General features: G+C 42.9%; 1 protein-coding gene across 1 annotated transcript; it reads right to left on the bottom strand.

The window, feature by feature from the left end:
* Nucleotides 1-168: 168 nt before the first annotated feature.
* ca6 (carbonic anhydrase VI) lies at nt 169-9,424 on the bottom strand. Its single transcript, XM_060938292.1, has 10 exons — nt 9,317-9,424; nt 8,261-8,443; nt 5,574-5,722; nt 5,162-5,257; nt 2,074-2,140; nt 1,840-1,997; nt 1,636-1,762; nt 1,453-1,536; nt 1,298-1,324; nt 169-1,209 (listed from the first exon to the last, which is right to left on the bottom strand). Exons 1-10 carry the CDS (start codon nt 9,396-9,398, stop codon nt 593-595), a joined length of 1,590 nt encoding a protein of 529 aa, XP_060794275.1. The 5' UTR covers nt 9,399-9,424; the 3' UTR covers nt 169-592.
* Nucleotides 9,425-16,243: the final 6,819 nt, after the last annotated feature.

Raw genomic sequence — 16,243 nt, forward strand, 5'->3', positions numbered from 1 at the left:
CTCTTCTCATAAGTTTAGCCAAAGAACTGCTGATATGTCCTAGAGTTTACTTATTACTTGTATATATAAAATTTAACTTCAATCAGATTTACATTTTGGAAAAAAAACAAACAAACATATCTTGTATGTGACTTTGTGTATAAAAAAAGATTCTATTAAACATACAAATGATTTTTAAAAAGTTTATTGAATGCGTGAATGCTTTTAGATATGCAGATATATTTGTGGTCTTACATCGAAGAGAATTTCAAGTGCAAAACTGATCATACTTGAAACCCAAAGAATAGTCAGTGCTTCAGAGAGAGAGAAAATCAGTATCATGTTATGCAGGCCATGAGGAAGCCATGGCCTAATGATTAGAGAAGCAGTTCTGGGACCAAAAGATTGCTGGTTTGATTCCTTGGACCAGCAGGATTGGCTGAAGTGCCCTTGAGCAAGGCACCTTAACCCCCAACTGCTCCAGCAAGAGTGGTGGCGTACCTTGTGTCTGATTAGCCAAAGAAAAACTGATGTGCTTATCAGTTCGGGCGATGCCCAGCAATAACTAATGAATAACTATTCAGGCCATTTCGAGGAAGTTAAATCTGTTGAATCAGGAACACTTGTGTTCAGTCTCCAGCTGGACTCCTCCATACAGACTCATGCGTGTGACACCCCAATTCAGCACGTTGCCTTTCCCTGAGTTTCTCTCACAGTTCATCTCCACCTGGATCTCCTCAGGACTCAGCACATAATCCCATATATTTACATCAGTCATATAGCCCACAAATGTATCGGAATCAGAGATTCCCAGGAAGCCATCCTGGTCCTTTCCCAGGATGAGGTAACCACCGGGAGTAATGGTGTAGCCTGCTCGCAGGTACTGCTCCTCTCCAACAACACCGTTCACCCAGAGCTCTGCCCCTCCAGTGTGTGATGCCCAGGTCAGACAATAATGTGTCCAGGTAAGGGGTCTCATCTTATGGTGAAGGTTGACAAACTCATTTCCAATCCAGAGCCCCACCTCATAGCCCATGGTGATTGTAAGCTCATTGTCATTTTTGGAGGTGGAGTAGGAAAGCACAGTCTGCACAAGGCGGGCATGCATACGCAGGTTCATGCACACCGTAAAGGAGTGTAGGCTCATTGGGTGAGCCAGGTTCATCAGAGCATAACTCTCCAGCTTACTTGGTGGGAAATTAAGCACTAATGGGAATATTGCCTGTGGCTCTTAAGGGAAAAAAGGAAGATAGTGTTGTTAGTCTTTTCCAGGACATTGACTAATTGGAACCTTGAAAAAAATGCAGTTCATGCTTACCTTTGAAGGTAGGCCTAGCTCCACCAACTAAACAACAAGAAAGGAAAGAGAAAGATTTGTACAATGAGTAGATTTCTGTCTATAGTTAAGAAAAACAAATCAATTCAGGTAAAATAAAATTCACTTCATATGATGTTGGAAAAAGTGAATCATACCTGAGTGTATATATTTTCCAAGAGAGGTAATCATATGTTCAATATTTAAAAGCTTTATGTCAATCTCCTCTTGCCTACAAAATGCTGACAAAAGATAAAAATAAAACAAAATGTAGCTGCACACAAAATTATATTTAAAACCACTGCTGTTTAATAGAAAGGGCTGTGAGATGATGTACATACTGCCTTTGCCCAGGCGAGGGAGGAATGAGGACTCTACCACTCGATCATAGAGGGGTTGTGCCATGCGGTAGTCATTCCACAGGGTCTTATTTTCCAGGTCCATAAGTGTACTCTCTAGTTTCCTGATCTGCAAGTCATAGTCATGAATTAGAGATTCATTTGAGACTGGTGTTATGTTTGAAAAGCATTGTAAGCATGAAATACCTGGTTATGGGACAAGGTGATGGGGGTATCAAACACAGTCCACAGGATGCTCTCATAGCATGGTGGCGTCGTAAGAGAGCCCTCGTATCTGAAGAAATGGGCGAGGTTCTCAGGGAGCATGGAACGTACATTTAGAGTAGAAATGTTCATGGACTGCCCTGAGAGAGGTTCGAGAAAGGAACTATGAGGACTGAGTGTTATAGTAAAATACCTGTCATAACGTTCATTAGGTACCTGCATATTTGACTTTTTCCAGGTTATTGATGAAGTCACTGTAGTATGTGTTCTCAAAATGCCCATCCTAGATACAAGCAAAGGCACACACACAAAAAAAAAATCCACCCAACCAAAAGTTACTATTGTCAATCTGACAGTAGACCCTGATGAACACATTTCAGTTCAGTTCAGTTTTATTTGTCATATGTATATTAACACAGGGTCAACTTTACAATGAAATACACTGGACGAGATAAGAACCAGAACCAAGTCTCTCAGCATTGGAGCCAGAGCATTTTTTTAATATAGTTACTGGGAGACCAAATGGTCTCCCAGTGGCCAGATTTGGTCTCCTAGTCAATGCCAAACCAGCTTCACTGGGAGACCAAATTTTAAACCAAGTTATGTCTTATCATTTGGTTCAATCAGTTGCAATTAATTAACCAAGTACCATGTAAGTATACATTTAACAAGGAAAACGAAGATCTATGTTATAAGATATACACACAAGATCATGTTGGTTAAGAAAAACAAAACTAAAATTTGGTTACCGAGATGGCTGATGTCAGAATCCGATGTCATTACTGTATAACTTTGAGTGTCTTTGACATAACATTTGTGCTTGGTAATTGCTCTTGATAGCTGTGTAGTCACTCAGTGCATTTACATGCACATAGAGAAAATCGAATGTCTGCCATAGCTCGACTGAAATCGAAGTTCTAAATGCCATGGAAATACCTTAGCTCGGCTGAAATCGAACCGAACTGGATTTCTCGTAATCAAGCTACGCGACCTAGATTATGCGATTGTAGCCGAGCTACTTAGTGCATGTAAACCCTATCGAGCTACGTAGTCAAGCTACTTACTTCAGCACTGCCCCTTCCGGAAGTGACGAGTGACGAGACCACAAGCGGGAAACACAACAGCCTCGGTCGGCATGACAACAGTAGTAGTAGCGAGCAGCAGAAGAGAACACGGAACACGGAACTGATAACTTTGTGAACACGGAACTGATAACTTTGTTTATACTCTTGAATAGCTCTTCTTCATGACGACAACCGGAAGTGTACCAACACGATGGGGCGTGTAGCGCCACCTGTGGCTCGGGTGCACAATGTACCTCACACAATAGCTCGATTTCCTTGTGTGCATGTAGGATTGGATTTCTCTGGCACCCCTGCTGGGACCCTTAGCTCGATTACCGACAGTAGCTCGATTTGGATGTGCATGTAAACGCACTGACTGTAGTGTGTTTGTCTGTATGGTGATTGGTGAACCATTTTGCATCACAGAATATGCCGCAGCGGTGCAGCCGCATGGACTCTGAGGCCTGTGATTGTATTGCCCAGACCAGTTGGTCTCGTGGAAAATCCTTAAAAAATGCTCTGATTGGAGCCCTAGAGGAGTTTAACAGTATATCAAGATTTAAAAAAAAACCTAAGTCCTAAATATAAAATAGAAGTAAAGTTAAAGTAGAAGTAGAAATAATTAAGCGTCATATGGGAAAGTATGTGCATGCATTATCTCAGGGGGTAGTGTGTGCATGTGCATGCATGTGTGTGGGTGTGTGTGTGGGGGGTGAGCACAAGCACCAGTATTGCACATTGGACAAAGTGACACGTTGAAGACAAATTAAGTACTGACTGTGTAAACAGAGTTTTGTGATATATTGGTCAAGATGTGATATCTTGATAAACAATAAAACAGTAAAAAAAAAAAACATTTATCTATATGCTTGTGTGACTCCGTGCTTTCTGAAATCAGTGCTAAAGGCTTGGGTACAAGCAGTAACCGTGAGCTAGAGACAGACTGCATAATACAGAGCTGAGGAGAAAGCCTGTAACCAGGCTGTTACAATAACCAGGCACTAGCACTAACACTAACCAGGATGGCCTGCATGTACTCCTGCGGGATTAAAATAGAAGCCAGTGAGCTGACACACAATGACTAGATCAATGGCCTCGTTTAGTAGAGTGCCTGACCCTGCACTGCACTTACATTTTAGAGAAATTGTCTCAATAATTGGACTTGTTCCAGATACTAATAAAAGTATTAGCAGGTCATAGTAATGAAAGTAACTGCAGAAAGACTAATTAAATAGGTAATTAGGGTTCCTGCACTAGTGGAAAAGACTTTTTCTCAAGACTTTTAGGTGCATTTTTCAGACATACATACTGCAGAGTGTGTTCAATATTTTTTTTTTCGAAATTTCATGGGCCCTTAGTTGAAAAAGCAAACCATGAAATATGATCAAATGATATCCCTGTGCACTAGACAGAGTGTGAGCGAACAGAATAAGAGAAACAGAAGAACATGAATTCAGCACCTTATTGTCTTGGATCTCTAGGAACAACAATATTTGTACACTGGCGGCATGATGGTGTAGTGGCTAGCACTGTCGCCTCACAGTAAGAAGGTTCTGGGTTCGAGCCCAATGGCCAACGGGGGCCTTTCTGTGTAGAGTTTGCATGTTCTCCCCATGTCTGCGTGGGTTTCCTCCGGGTGCTCCGGTTTCCCCCACCGTCCAAAGACATGCGGTTAGGTTAATTAGAGGCTCTAAATTGACCGTAGGTGTGAATGTGAGTCTGAATGGTTGTTTGTCAGCCCTGCAATGATTTGGTGACTTGTCCAGGGTGTACCCTGCCTCTCACCCATAGTCAGCTGGGACAGGCTCTAGCTTACCCACGACCCTGCACAGGATAAGCGGTTACGGATAATGGATGGATATTTGTACACTTTGCAGAATATTTTCCTAATTTCCACTTTTCCAGGTCTATGAATCACTGCTTTAGAATTCCAGATATTTTCAGACCTGCAGAAGAAACCTGGTTAACTAGCTAAAGAACCTCAATCATGTAATTCAAATGAAAAAAAAAAAAGTTTGACTGTAGAGCATTTACATTTCTACTCATTTGAAATAAGTGAAAGTGTTAAAAACGATGCAGAATTTTTCAATTCAAAACTTTCTGCTGGTATTTAACTTTCTATCATTTAAAAAGTCAAGAATTCAATATGCATTTTGCTGTGTTTCCACAACATGGTAGTGTTGAGAACCTTCACAGACTCATTCTGGGATGTTAAGGCTAATAAATGTATTATGTCTTACCTCATAAAAGAAGGCCAACACTGCCAGTCCATCAGGCTTATCCTTGGCTTCATCAAAGCTTTCATATTTATCAGAGTTGTAGTGGACCACATGTAGCTGTGAAACACATCAGGCCACAAGAATTAGTGCCAAGTCATACTTGGTGATAGCAGGAATAAAACACAGTTCTCATAAAGATCACATCGGAGCACTTTAGTGATGGTTTAGTTTCAGCTGCTCCACACATTCTATTAGGTGATAAGACATGAATTGTACATGAAAGGAATTGGGTTGGTATTTGTCCACTAAATAGACATCGAAGGAGTGCTAAATTAATAAATTACTAGTCACTTTCTACTTCACAGTGATATTGCTATACATAAGATGAACACATTGAGCACAACAAGGATATTAAAGCAACAAAATGCCTTACTTCTGCCATATAACGGATACCATCCACAGTATGTTCAGCGCCACTGGCTTCCAGGTCCCATCCACCCCAATGTAAGTGCATTTGAACAGCTGTGTAGATGTGTGGCAGCCCCTTTGTTATCCTCATAGTGGATGGAAGGTTAATTTGGACTGGTGAAACCAGAAAAAGAGAAAACTTAAGGACCATCATACCCTCATATTTGTAAAAACTATGATCACTGGAAGCAGGTGATCTATATTAAGAGTGTTCTTGGATTTGCAGATGAAGAGTAATAGAAAAACGAAATACATCTGAAAAGCAAAAGTTATACAAGGAAGGAATGGTGGCGTCTTTCTATTGCCTTGATTTATTCAACTTCTCTCTTTTTGTTTTAAGATATTTGAATGAGTGTGATTTCACTTTGTTCCGATCATTATTCTTACACTTGAACATGAGATGGTAAAAACATTAAAAAATCAAGAGGCACTTGACTGCAGACAAGTGCGTTTTAATAACTCCTGTTCTATATTTTAACATGACTTCGAAGTGTGTACACACACACACATATACTAGTATACATAGCAGCATGGTGGTGTTGTGGTTAGCACTGTTGCCTCACAGCAAGAAGGTCCTGGGTTCGAGCCCAGCGGCTGGCGAGGCCTGTCTGTGTGGAGTTTACATTCTCCGTGTCTGCGTGGGTTTCCTCCAGGTGCTCCGGTTTCCCCCAAAGACATGCAGGTTAGGCTAATTGGTGGCTCTAAATTGACTGTAGATGTGAGTGTGAATTGTTGTTTGTCTCTGTGTCAGCCCTGTGATAACCTGGAGACTTGTCCAGGGTGTACCCTGCCTCTTGCCCATAGTCAGCTGGGATAGGCTCCAGCATGCCTGTGACTCTGTAGGACAGGATAAGTGGCTACAGAGGATGGATGTGTATATATATATATACTAGTATTTACAGGCCAGCCCGTTGCTGCCTAACTGTCTGTGTTTTACAGGGCAGAATTAATGCACAGGTGCTATTAGTCACTTGATGGCAGTACTGGTGCTTTAAAAAGGTCTACCTGGCAGGGGTTCGGCGTTCCCTCTCTCTCTGTTCCAGCAAGTGTCACTTTTGGCTTTTTGTTTTGCATTATAGCCTATAACTGATTTACACTACACTTTTATTTTTCAGTATCCTTCTTTACTCTAATAAATAATTCTATGGTCAAACTTTATCCTCGCGTGGGCTCCTTTTATGTTGCTGAACCATACAAGCCTGGTTCGGTAGCATTTGGGGGCTCGTCCAGGATAAAATTTGACAATATTTAGAAAATGTTCTTCTACAAACATGAACAGCCTTTTGGGTTTAAGTGGGTAAATGTAGATATACACCAATCAGCCATAAAATAAAAACACTGACACCTTTCTGTTTTATCCTGAATTAACTTTTTCAGCAGTTTGTGCTGCAGTAGCTCTACTGTGGGATTGGACCATATGGGCTAGCCTTCGTGCCTCATGCGAGTCAATGAGCCTTCGACACCCACGACCTTGTTGCCGGTTCACTGGTTGTCCTTCCTTGGATCAATTTTGGTAGGTACTGACCACTGCATACTGGGAACACCCCACAAGATATGACATTTTGGAGATGATCAGACCCAGTCATCTAGCCATCACAATTTGGCCCTTGTCAAAGTCACTCAGATCCTTACACTTGCCCATTTTTCCTGCTTACAACACATCAGCTTCAAGAACTGACTGTTCTCTTGCTGCCTAATATATCCCACCCCTTTATAGGTGCTATTGTAATGAGATAATCAATGTAATTCACTTCACCTCATCTCATCTCATTATCTCTAGCCGCTTCATCCCTCTACAGGGTCGCAGGCAAGCTGGAGCCCATCCCAGCTGACTACGGGCGAAAGGCGGGGTACACCCTGGACAAGTCGCCAGGTCATCACAGGGCTGACACATAGACACAGACAACCATTCACACTCACATTCACACCTACGGTCAATTTAGAGTCACCAGTTAACCTAACCTGCATGTCTTTGGACTGTGGGGGAAACCGGAGCACCCGGAGGAAACCCACGCAGACACGGGGAGAACATGCAAACTCCACACAGAAAGGCCCTCGCCGGCCCCGGGGCTCGAACCCAGGACCTTCTTGCTGTGAGGCGACAGCGCTAACCACTACACCACCGTGCCGCCCGTTCACTTCACCTGTCAGTGTTTTTAATTTTATGGCTGATCTGTGTGTGTGTGTGTGTGTGTGTGTGTGTGTGTGTGTGTGTGTGTGTGTGTACGTATATACACACACACACACTGTATATATGTATGTGTGTGTTTATTTTCTGAAAAATATATATTCACTGGGCTTATTGGAAGCAAGTTCTGTGAGGTGTATAGTTGTAGACGTGTGCAAAGACAGGCAGTTTTAAAGCTGCCTGTACTGGCATGCATGAAGGAACGATGGGAAACTTGCACCATGTTCCATTCAGGTGAAGTGATGAAGAAAACAAAGGGGGGAAAAAAAGGCCAAACCTGATTTGTAAGTTGAGCTTCATGCTGAAGTAGAATTAGTCACTTTACGTTTTGGGGAATCTATTCATGTGAATTTACTTTGAGTATTTTCCTTCCTCGTACGTTTAACCCTCTGAACCTTTTATAAGCATTTATAATAGGTTATACACACAGTCTGGACAGAGTAAGGTGAGAGACATTTAGCTACCTGAGTGTCCGTTGTTGGTCATGAGGAATTTGCCCTTCTTCATCTCACCATATCCAGTCAACTCGAGCTGTAGCATCTTTGGGTTGAACTGCACATTACGCCGCTGGATGTCAATGGGAGACTGTTTATGGCCACCGCATGCAGGATACTTATCTGCCCAGTGGATCTGATCCAGAGAACCTTCTGTGAAACAGAGATATTCATGTTTATGCCAGTTCTCTCTGTAAAGTGAGTGTGTTAAGTATTCATTCTTGGTTGTATGAAGGGTGTTAAGGCTGTAAACCTCTGACGTGCGTTTACAACGATTTGCTATTTTAATACAGTCTCACTTTTGGTTGTGCCCTGAGACTTTCTGGCAAATAAGACTTGAAAATTAGTTATGTTATAATGTATTTATTTGGTACATAAAAGGTTCGAAGAAAATCTGTTGGTGATACGGTTCAAAATTAGCACCACTGAGCTAGGGTGAAAACAAAAACATATCACTGTGCTGCAGAAACCTCAAATATCCACAAGCACAACTTTTCCCACACTCGCACAAAAAGGGCACTAAACTGTACCATTCATTATCTCTGGAATTGTGCCCTCAAAGATACACCTTTTGTTGTTGAATGTGTATTATCTTTTATCTAGAAAGCTGTATTGTGCAACTTTAAATATCCACTCTAAAAGGTAATTACAGTCCAATTATGTGCCTTCCTTTTTTTAAGAGTACACTGTGTGCACGTTTGCAGATGAAAGACAGATAATGGTACCACCCCAGGGACAATAAATTTAATATTTTTGTTTGGGCTTTTTTTTTTCTGAGTGCAGAGCTTGGGTGTTACATTTTACTGTAACACTTTTTCCCAAAAGGGTGACTTCAGCCCAGTGACTGAAGTCTACATACATCTCTAATACTAATAATATTCTTCTAATAATAGGAAGGTTGCTAGTGTCATACACAACAATATTCAGTGTTGAATGACTTAACTGTATTTATATAACGTCAGCACTATAATACTGTAGGAGTAAATGTCATATTTAAATCTAATTTACAAAAGTAATAGTACTTGCCTTTATATGTCCAGTGTATCTCAGCTCCAGCCAGTACCATGCTCAATGAAACAGCGTGTATGATTGCAGTGAACAGCTCCATTGTGCATCTGTACGTGTGTTTGGCAAACTCAGATGGGAACAGCTATTTAAATGAATGGAGGCGGGTTTAAACACACAGGTGCCCTGAAGCCAAACACATCACTCCTCCATATAATCAGTGTTTATCTAAATATTTATAAACTATAAATCAAAGAATGTCTTGATGTAAATAAATGATGGAAAAGTCTATCCATTCTTGATCCAAAGTTACCCCAGTGTTCATTCCCAGTGCCAGGATACACAAAGGAAGACATCAGTCCTTCAATTTTTTTTTTTTTTTAATTTAAAAGTCCACCTGACCATCACATAATTTTAATATACTGTATGTGGTTCTTCTCCAACTGTTGGACGCACATAATTGTATAGGATTTTTTTGTTAAACATATTAAGATTTCCTTTCACTGGAACTAATGGTTCCAAACACATTTCATCATGACTATGCTTCTGTGCATGGTCCATAAAGACAATGTTTTCGAAGGCTGATGTGGAAGAACTCAAGTGTGGCTGTCTGTCTGTTTCCATCCTCATAGTTGAGGGTCAGCAATCCAGGAAGCTATCAGCTAGCTTCCCTGAATTCTCTTGGGTGATTATTGAGGTTTTTCACCTGACGTCACAGGGTCACGTGACGCCCCGGTGTCCGCCATTTTGAAGGTCAAGCTACATACTAACGCTGCAGACAGAGAGGGAGAACCAGCTTGAAAAAAAAAACGTGTTACAGACACCGGATCCAGTGTAAATAGCTGCCGGAGCACGCTCCTGCTTGCTCCCCCTCAAATTAAGCAGCGTGCTCCAGCTTGCTCCCCCTCAAATTAAGCAGCGCGCTCCGGCTTGCTCCCGGAGTGCTCCGGCCGAGGTTCCGGAGCGCGCTCCGGCTTGCTCCCCCTCAAATTAAGCAGCGCGCTCCGGCTTGCTCCCGGAGTGCTCCGGCTGAGGTTCCGGAGCGCACTCCGGCTTGCTCCCCCTCAAATTAAGCAGTGCGCTCCGGCTTGCTCCCGGAGTGCGCTGCTTAATTTGAGGGGGAGCAAGCCGGAGCGCGCTCCGGCAGCTATTTACACTGGATCCGGTGTAAATAACTGCCGGATCATAATTACAGTAAACTAGTAAATACAGTAAAGGAAAAACTTGAGACTGAAAGGTTTTAACAGTCATCCAGATGACTGAACGTAAACATTGCTATAGTAACATACTAGCTATGTTGTTGACATTAGCTAGTGCTAACAGCTAGCTGCTAGTACACTGCTACAACACAGACACCGACCCTAATAATACAGTTCTTGGTCATTGCCTGGTAACAGCAAATTTATAACGGGCCATGTCTCATCAGACTAAGAAGTTATTTCAATGACATTTAATAACATTTTGTTTATCCTGACGACCGAAAGTAAATGAAAATGTGAACAAACCTTAGCTGTAATAAGATGGCGACCACCGGCTCCAGGGACGACCCGCTGATGTAGGCATGTTACCCAGCCTGACACAAAATATTTCTAGGCATCCAAACTCTTATACGCTTTCAGATCAATACCTGTGTATGGCGATGGGTTTTTAACGACATAGGTATACAGATCATGTGGGCTGAAGTCAGGTAAAGACGAGGGCTTCGTGTACTTCTGTACGTCAGTGAACAATCCTGGTGGAAGCAGGTAAACGTCGTTCTCTAAGCCTGCTAACCTCAATTTTTGCAAATACCTCTCCCTCTGCTCGCCCTGTAAATGCCCTGCGTCGCTGGATAGTGAAGGTGTTCTCTGCATCTCGCTCCTTTTTCTTTTATGTTTTTTGTTTGTTGCCTTCCTCTCATTCAAACTGATTCGAGCCGTGACGTCCAAAATGGCAGCCTAACGATGCATCACATGACTTGGTCACGTGGGTGAAAAACCTCAATAGCACACCAGAGGGACTCAAACCCTCATCTGGTGGCAGGTACATGGGCAATTTAGAGTAGCCAATCAACCTAATCCACATGTCTTTGGACTGTGGGAGGAAACCAGAGCACCCGGAGGAAACCCACACAGACACAGGGAGAACATGCAAACTCCACACAGAAAAGCCCCTGTCAGCCACTGGGCTCGAACCCAGAACCTTCTTGCTATGAGGCGATAGTGCTAACCATTACACCACCATGCCACCCCAAGTGCAGCTGAATGGGCTCAAATCTTCACATCTATCTTCAAAATCTAGTTGAAAGCCTTCCCAGAAGAGTGGAGGCTGTTATAACAACAAAAGGGGGAACATTGTCCATGTTAATGTCCATGGTTTTGGAATGGGCATATACTATATTTATGATGATCAGGTGCCCAAATACTTTTGTTCATGAAAAAGCAGCCAATGTCTCACTTTTTTTGTCATTTGTGCAAAAAAGGGCCAAGTGACCCCATTCAGCCGCACTTGGGGCGGCACGGTGGTGTAGTGATTAGCACTATCGCCTCATAGCAAGAAGGTTCTGGGTTCAAGCCCAGTGGCTGAAATTTCTTTGGTGAGGCTCAGGTATTGATCTGTGTAACATAAGCCACAGAATATACATGTACAACCCAAGAGCATGAACAGATACTTCTTCCCCTAGCCAGCAAGAGCTGTAGGGGCACCACTGATGAGATTTTAACAGTCCATCTTTGGTGTGTCTAGGGCATTTAAACTTGGCAGAACCCATCCCTCTCCAAGCTTGATCAATAGACAATTTAGAGTAGCCAGTTAACCGAACTGCACGTCTTTAGACTGTGGGGGAAACCGGAGTACCCAGAGGAAACCCACACAGACATGGGGAGAACATGCAAACTCTGTACAGAAAGGCCTCCCTGTCGGCCACTGGGCTCGAACCCAGAACCTTCTTGCTGTGAGGCGACAATGCTAACCACTATACCACTGCTGCACCATGAATAGATACTGTATGATCAAAACAGAATTAAATAAGTATAACAAGAAAACAATGAACAAAATATAATATACATGTCAATGAAAGAGAGAGAGAGAGAGAGAGAAACTGAGTGGTGTAAATAAAGTATTGTACTATGTTAAAATAAAGTATAAAATGACCAAGTGACAATGGACTCAGAGGATATGGGATATAAAGTGAAGAAGGTGTCTCACGCGATGTGTTTACTGAAAGGACACATGAATAAACTATGATTTATAGTTTATCCTGGATCACATCACTGACAGACCCACTGTGTAAATATTAGTGAATTATTCAAAATATTTGCAAATCACCTTTTGTACCCTGTGTCTAAATACAATGTTTGTGTTCTAATCCATCAATACGTCATTACGGTATGTGTCAATACTTCCTGGAAAGTTCGTATTTATACGAACAAGTTTTCCATTTTCCTTGAAGAATGATCAGCCATCCTTTTATTAACCTGTGTTCTTGCATATTTACATTTAATACATTGTTGTTAAGGTTTTCTAACTATCCACTAGTTGACGTGAAAAAGCTGAAAAAAATTTGCATAAATAATACCAATAAATATTCACTGCCTTGTTGATGCCCTTGATATTTTGTTAGTGGATCAATATTAACATGCCATGCTGTTTAAGGTCCCAAATTATTTTTTACTCAAGGACATGACTAAATGGCAGACAAGAGCAGACTTGCCTTGTGCATTGTAGAGTAACCCTGACATGCATTCAATGGAAGATTTTTAGTGGGAACACCCATAATATTCAGTGGCTGTGGAAATCATGCAACAATTTCAAAATTCCATTATACAACTTAAGAATACACCATATGTTAAAGATTACATACCAGCACAATAAAGAATTTGTTTACGTTCTATAATAAGTGCTATAATGCTATAAATGTGCTTTACAGTTGTGATAGGGAAATGTGTATTTACAGTATACTGTATTAAAGGTAAGTCTTTATTAACTATATTAAAATAATACAGTACCATTAACATAACTATAAAAGTAGGCACCAGAAACAAATGCTTAATTAAAAAAAGATGATAAGTTTAATCTCGTAAAGCAGAGTAAGCCAACGTGTTAAATCCAGAGGTAAAGCTAGGCAATGCCAGGTCACAAAATTTTACTAGCTAGTCTGATATTTTAAATAGATAATCTATATAGCTTTTCTGCCCTGTGATACTCAGGACTGTGACCCATTGATTTTCTCACTACTGCTCTCATATCATCTCATCTCATCTCATTATCTCAAGCCGCTTTATCCTTCTACAGGGTCGCAGGCAAGCTGGAGCCTATCCCAGCTGACTACGGGCGAAAGGCGGGGTACACCCTGGACAAGTCGCCAGGTCATCACAGGGCTGACACATAGACACAGACAACCATTCACACTCACACCTATGGTCAATTTAGAGTCACCAGTTAACCTAACCTGCATGTCTTTGGACTGTGGGGGAAACCGGAGCACCCGGAGGAAACCCACGCAGACACGGGGAGAACATGCAAACTCCACACAGAAAGGCCCTCGCCGGCCCCGGGGCTCGAACCCAGGACCTTCTTGCTGTGAGGCGACAGCGCTAACCACTACACCACCGTGCCGCCCGCTCTCATATCAGTATCTTGTAATATTTAATTTTATCAGTTCCTTACCATATAATTTGATATGTTATACCTGTTGTAATGCACTGGACTTAGGAGATGATTGAGGGTCCATATGCAGGAAAGCTTTACTGGCAGCACCAATACACAATCCAACACAGTAACAACTAATGGTCAAAACACAATCATGACAGAACAAAGGAACAAGGAGAGGATCTAAGCACATTCTAGACTAACAGTGATAAAACAAGGGTCAGAACATGTGCAACTAGAGAATTGCCAAAATTTTGCAATGAACTACTGAAAAGAATGAGCTTATATTCCTGAAACAAGGAAGCAAAAAGGCACACTAGAACTCATAGTGCAACCTCTACTGGTAGGGAAGGGTAACATCCTGAGCTGGTGTGACAGAATCTGTTACTCGTGAGAGACATGCTTCATTGTATGCCTGGATGGCCTGAGCTAAATGATGTGTGAACCAAGTGTATGAGTTGATTTCATATTTTTCTGACTATTTTCTTCTCTCTGTGTCTTGGTGATATCTTCCCAACAAACAGGCACTATGATGCTTGATGTGGAAATTATTGTTTCTTCAGGTTGTCACCTGAGGGCCCAAGCAATGGCTTTTATCTTTGATCCTAGCCTGGAAAGGTGCTTTTACATGGGCACTTGCACCAGAACAAGTTGTTCCCGAGAGGTAGCGCTGGGTGCAACTTGTTCCAGGCACAACTTGTTCCTGCTGCCCATGTAAAAAGCACATTAAAGTTGTGGGGGTCCTATACCGTACATACACCATAATATAAATCTACAACTGCTCCACCCAGAAAAAAAAGCTGCTATAACACAAAATGGTAGCTACTATAATATCATGATAAAATGGTGTTAGCAGACAATTTATGATATAATGGTAACTATTCAGCTACTCTCATACATTATTAATAATCAACAAGTAGGTCCATCCCATTCATCCATCCATTTTCTGCCATTTATTCGGATCCGGGTCATGGGGGTAGCGGCCTAAGTGGAGCAGTCCAGACTTCCCTCTCCCCGGCCACCTCCACCAGCTCTTCCGGGGGAATACCGAAGCATTCCCAGGCCAGCCGAGAGATGTAATCTCTCCAGCATGTCCTGGGTCTGCCCCAGGGTCTCCTCCCAGTGGGGCATGCCCAGAGGACCTCCCCTGGGAGGCTTCCAGGGGGCATCCTAACAAGGTGCCCAAACAACCTCAACTGACTCCTTTCGATGCGGCGGAGCAGCGGTTTTACTCTGAGTCTCTCCCAAATGACCAAGCTTCTCACCCTGTCTCGAAGGGAAAGGCCAACCACCTTGTGGAGAAAACTCATTTTGACCACTTGTATCTGCGATCTCATTCTTTCGGTCACTACCCACAGCTCGTGACCATAGGTGAGGTGGAAACATAGATGGACCAGTAAATTGAGAGCTTTGCCTTTTGGCTTAGCTCTCTCTTCACCACAACAGACTGGTTTGGCATCCGCATCACTGCTGACGCTGCCCCAATCCGTCTGTCCAACTCCAGCTCCCCCCTACCCTCACTCGTGAACAAGACCCCGAGATACTTAAACTCCTCCACTTGAGGTAGCGACTTCCCCCGATCTGAAGTAGGCACTCCACCTGTTTCCAGCTGAGCACCATGGCCATGGACTTGGAGGTGCTGATCCTCATCCCAGCCGTTTCATACTCGGCTGCAAACCGTCCCAGCGCATGCTGTAGGTCACAGATTGATGAAGCCAACAGGACCACATCATCCACAAAAAGCAGAGACGCGATCCTGATGCCACCAAACCAGACACCCTCCGCCCCTTGGCTGCGCCTAGAAATTCTGTCCATAAAAGTTATGAACAGAACCGGTGACAAAGGACAGCCCTGGCGGAATCCCACATGCACCGGGAACAAGTCCGACTTACTGCTGGCAATGTGAATCAAACTCCTGCTCTGGTCATACAGGGTCCGAATGGCCCGCAGCAGTGGGCCCCGAACCCCATACTCCCAAAGCACCCCCCCACAGGGCACCCCAAGGGACATGGTCGTAAGCCTTCTCCAGGTCCACAAAACACATGTAGACTGGTTGGGCAAACTCCCATGCGCCCTCCAGTACCCTTGCAAGGGTAAAGAGCTGATCCAGTGCTCCACAGCCAGGACGAAAACCATATTGTTCCTCCTGAATCCGAGGTTCAATTATCGACCAGACTCTCCTCTCCAGCATTCCAGCATAGGCTTTCCCAGGAAGGCTGAGAAGTGTGATCCCCCTATATTTGGAACACACTCTCCAGTCCCCCTTTTTAAAAAGGGGGACCACCACCCCAGTCTGCCAATCCAGATGCACTGTCCCCG

The sequence above is a fragment of the Neoarius graeffei genome, chromosome 13 (assembly GCF_027579695.1).
Source record: "Neoarius graeffei isolate fNeoGra1 chromosome 13, fNeoGra1.pri, whole genome shotgun sequence".
Lineage (NCBI taxonomy): Eukaryota > Metazoa > Chordata > Actinopteri > Siluriformes > Ariidae > Neoarius > Neoarius graeffei.

What these genes read in the sequence shown, in the direction of transcription:
- ca6 (XM_060938292.1), bottom strand. Translation starts at nt 9,398, where the DNA reads ATGGAGCTGTTCACTGCAATCATACACGCTGTTTCATTGAGCATGGTA. An exon ending in GGAAAAAGTCAAATATGCAG is followed by an intron (nt 1,998 to 2,073) that starts GTACCTAATGAA and finishes AACCTCTCTCAG; the next exon opens with GGCAGTCCATGAACATTTCT. An exon ending in TCACCTTGTCCCATAACCAG is followed by an intron (nt 1,763 to 1,839) that starts GTATTTCATGCT and finishes TATGACTTGCAG; the next exon opens with ATCAGGAAACTAGAGAGTAC.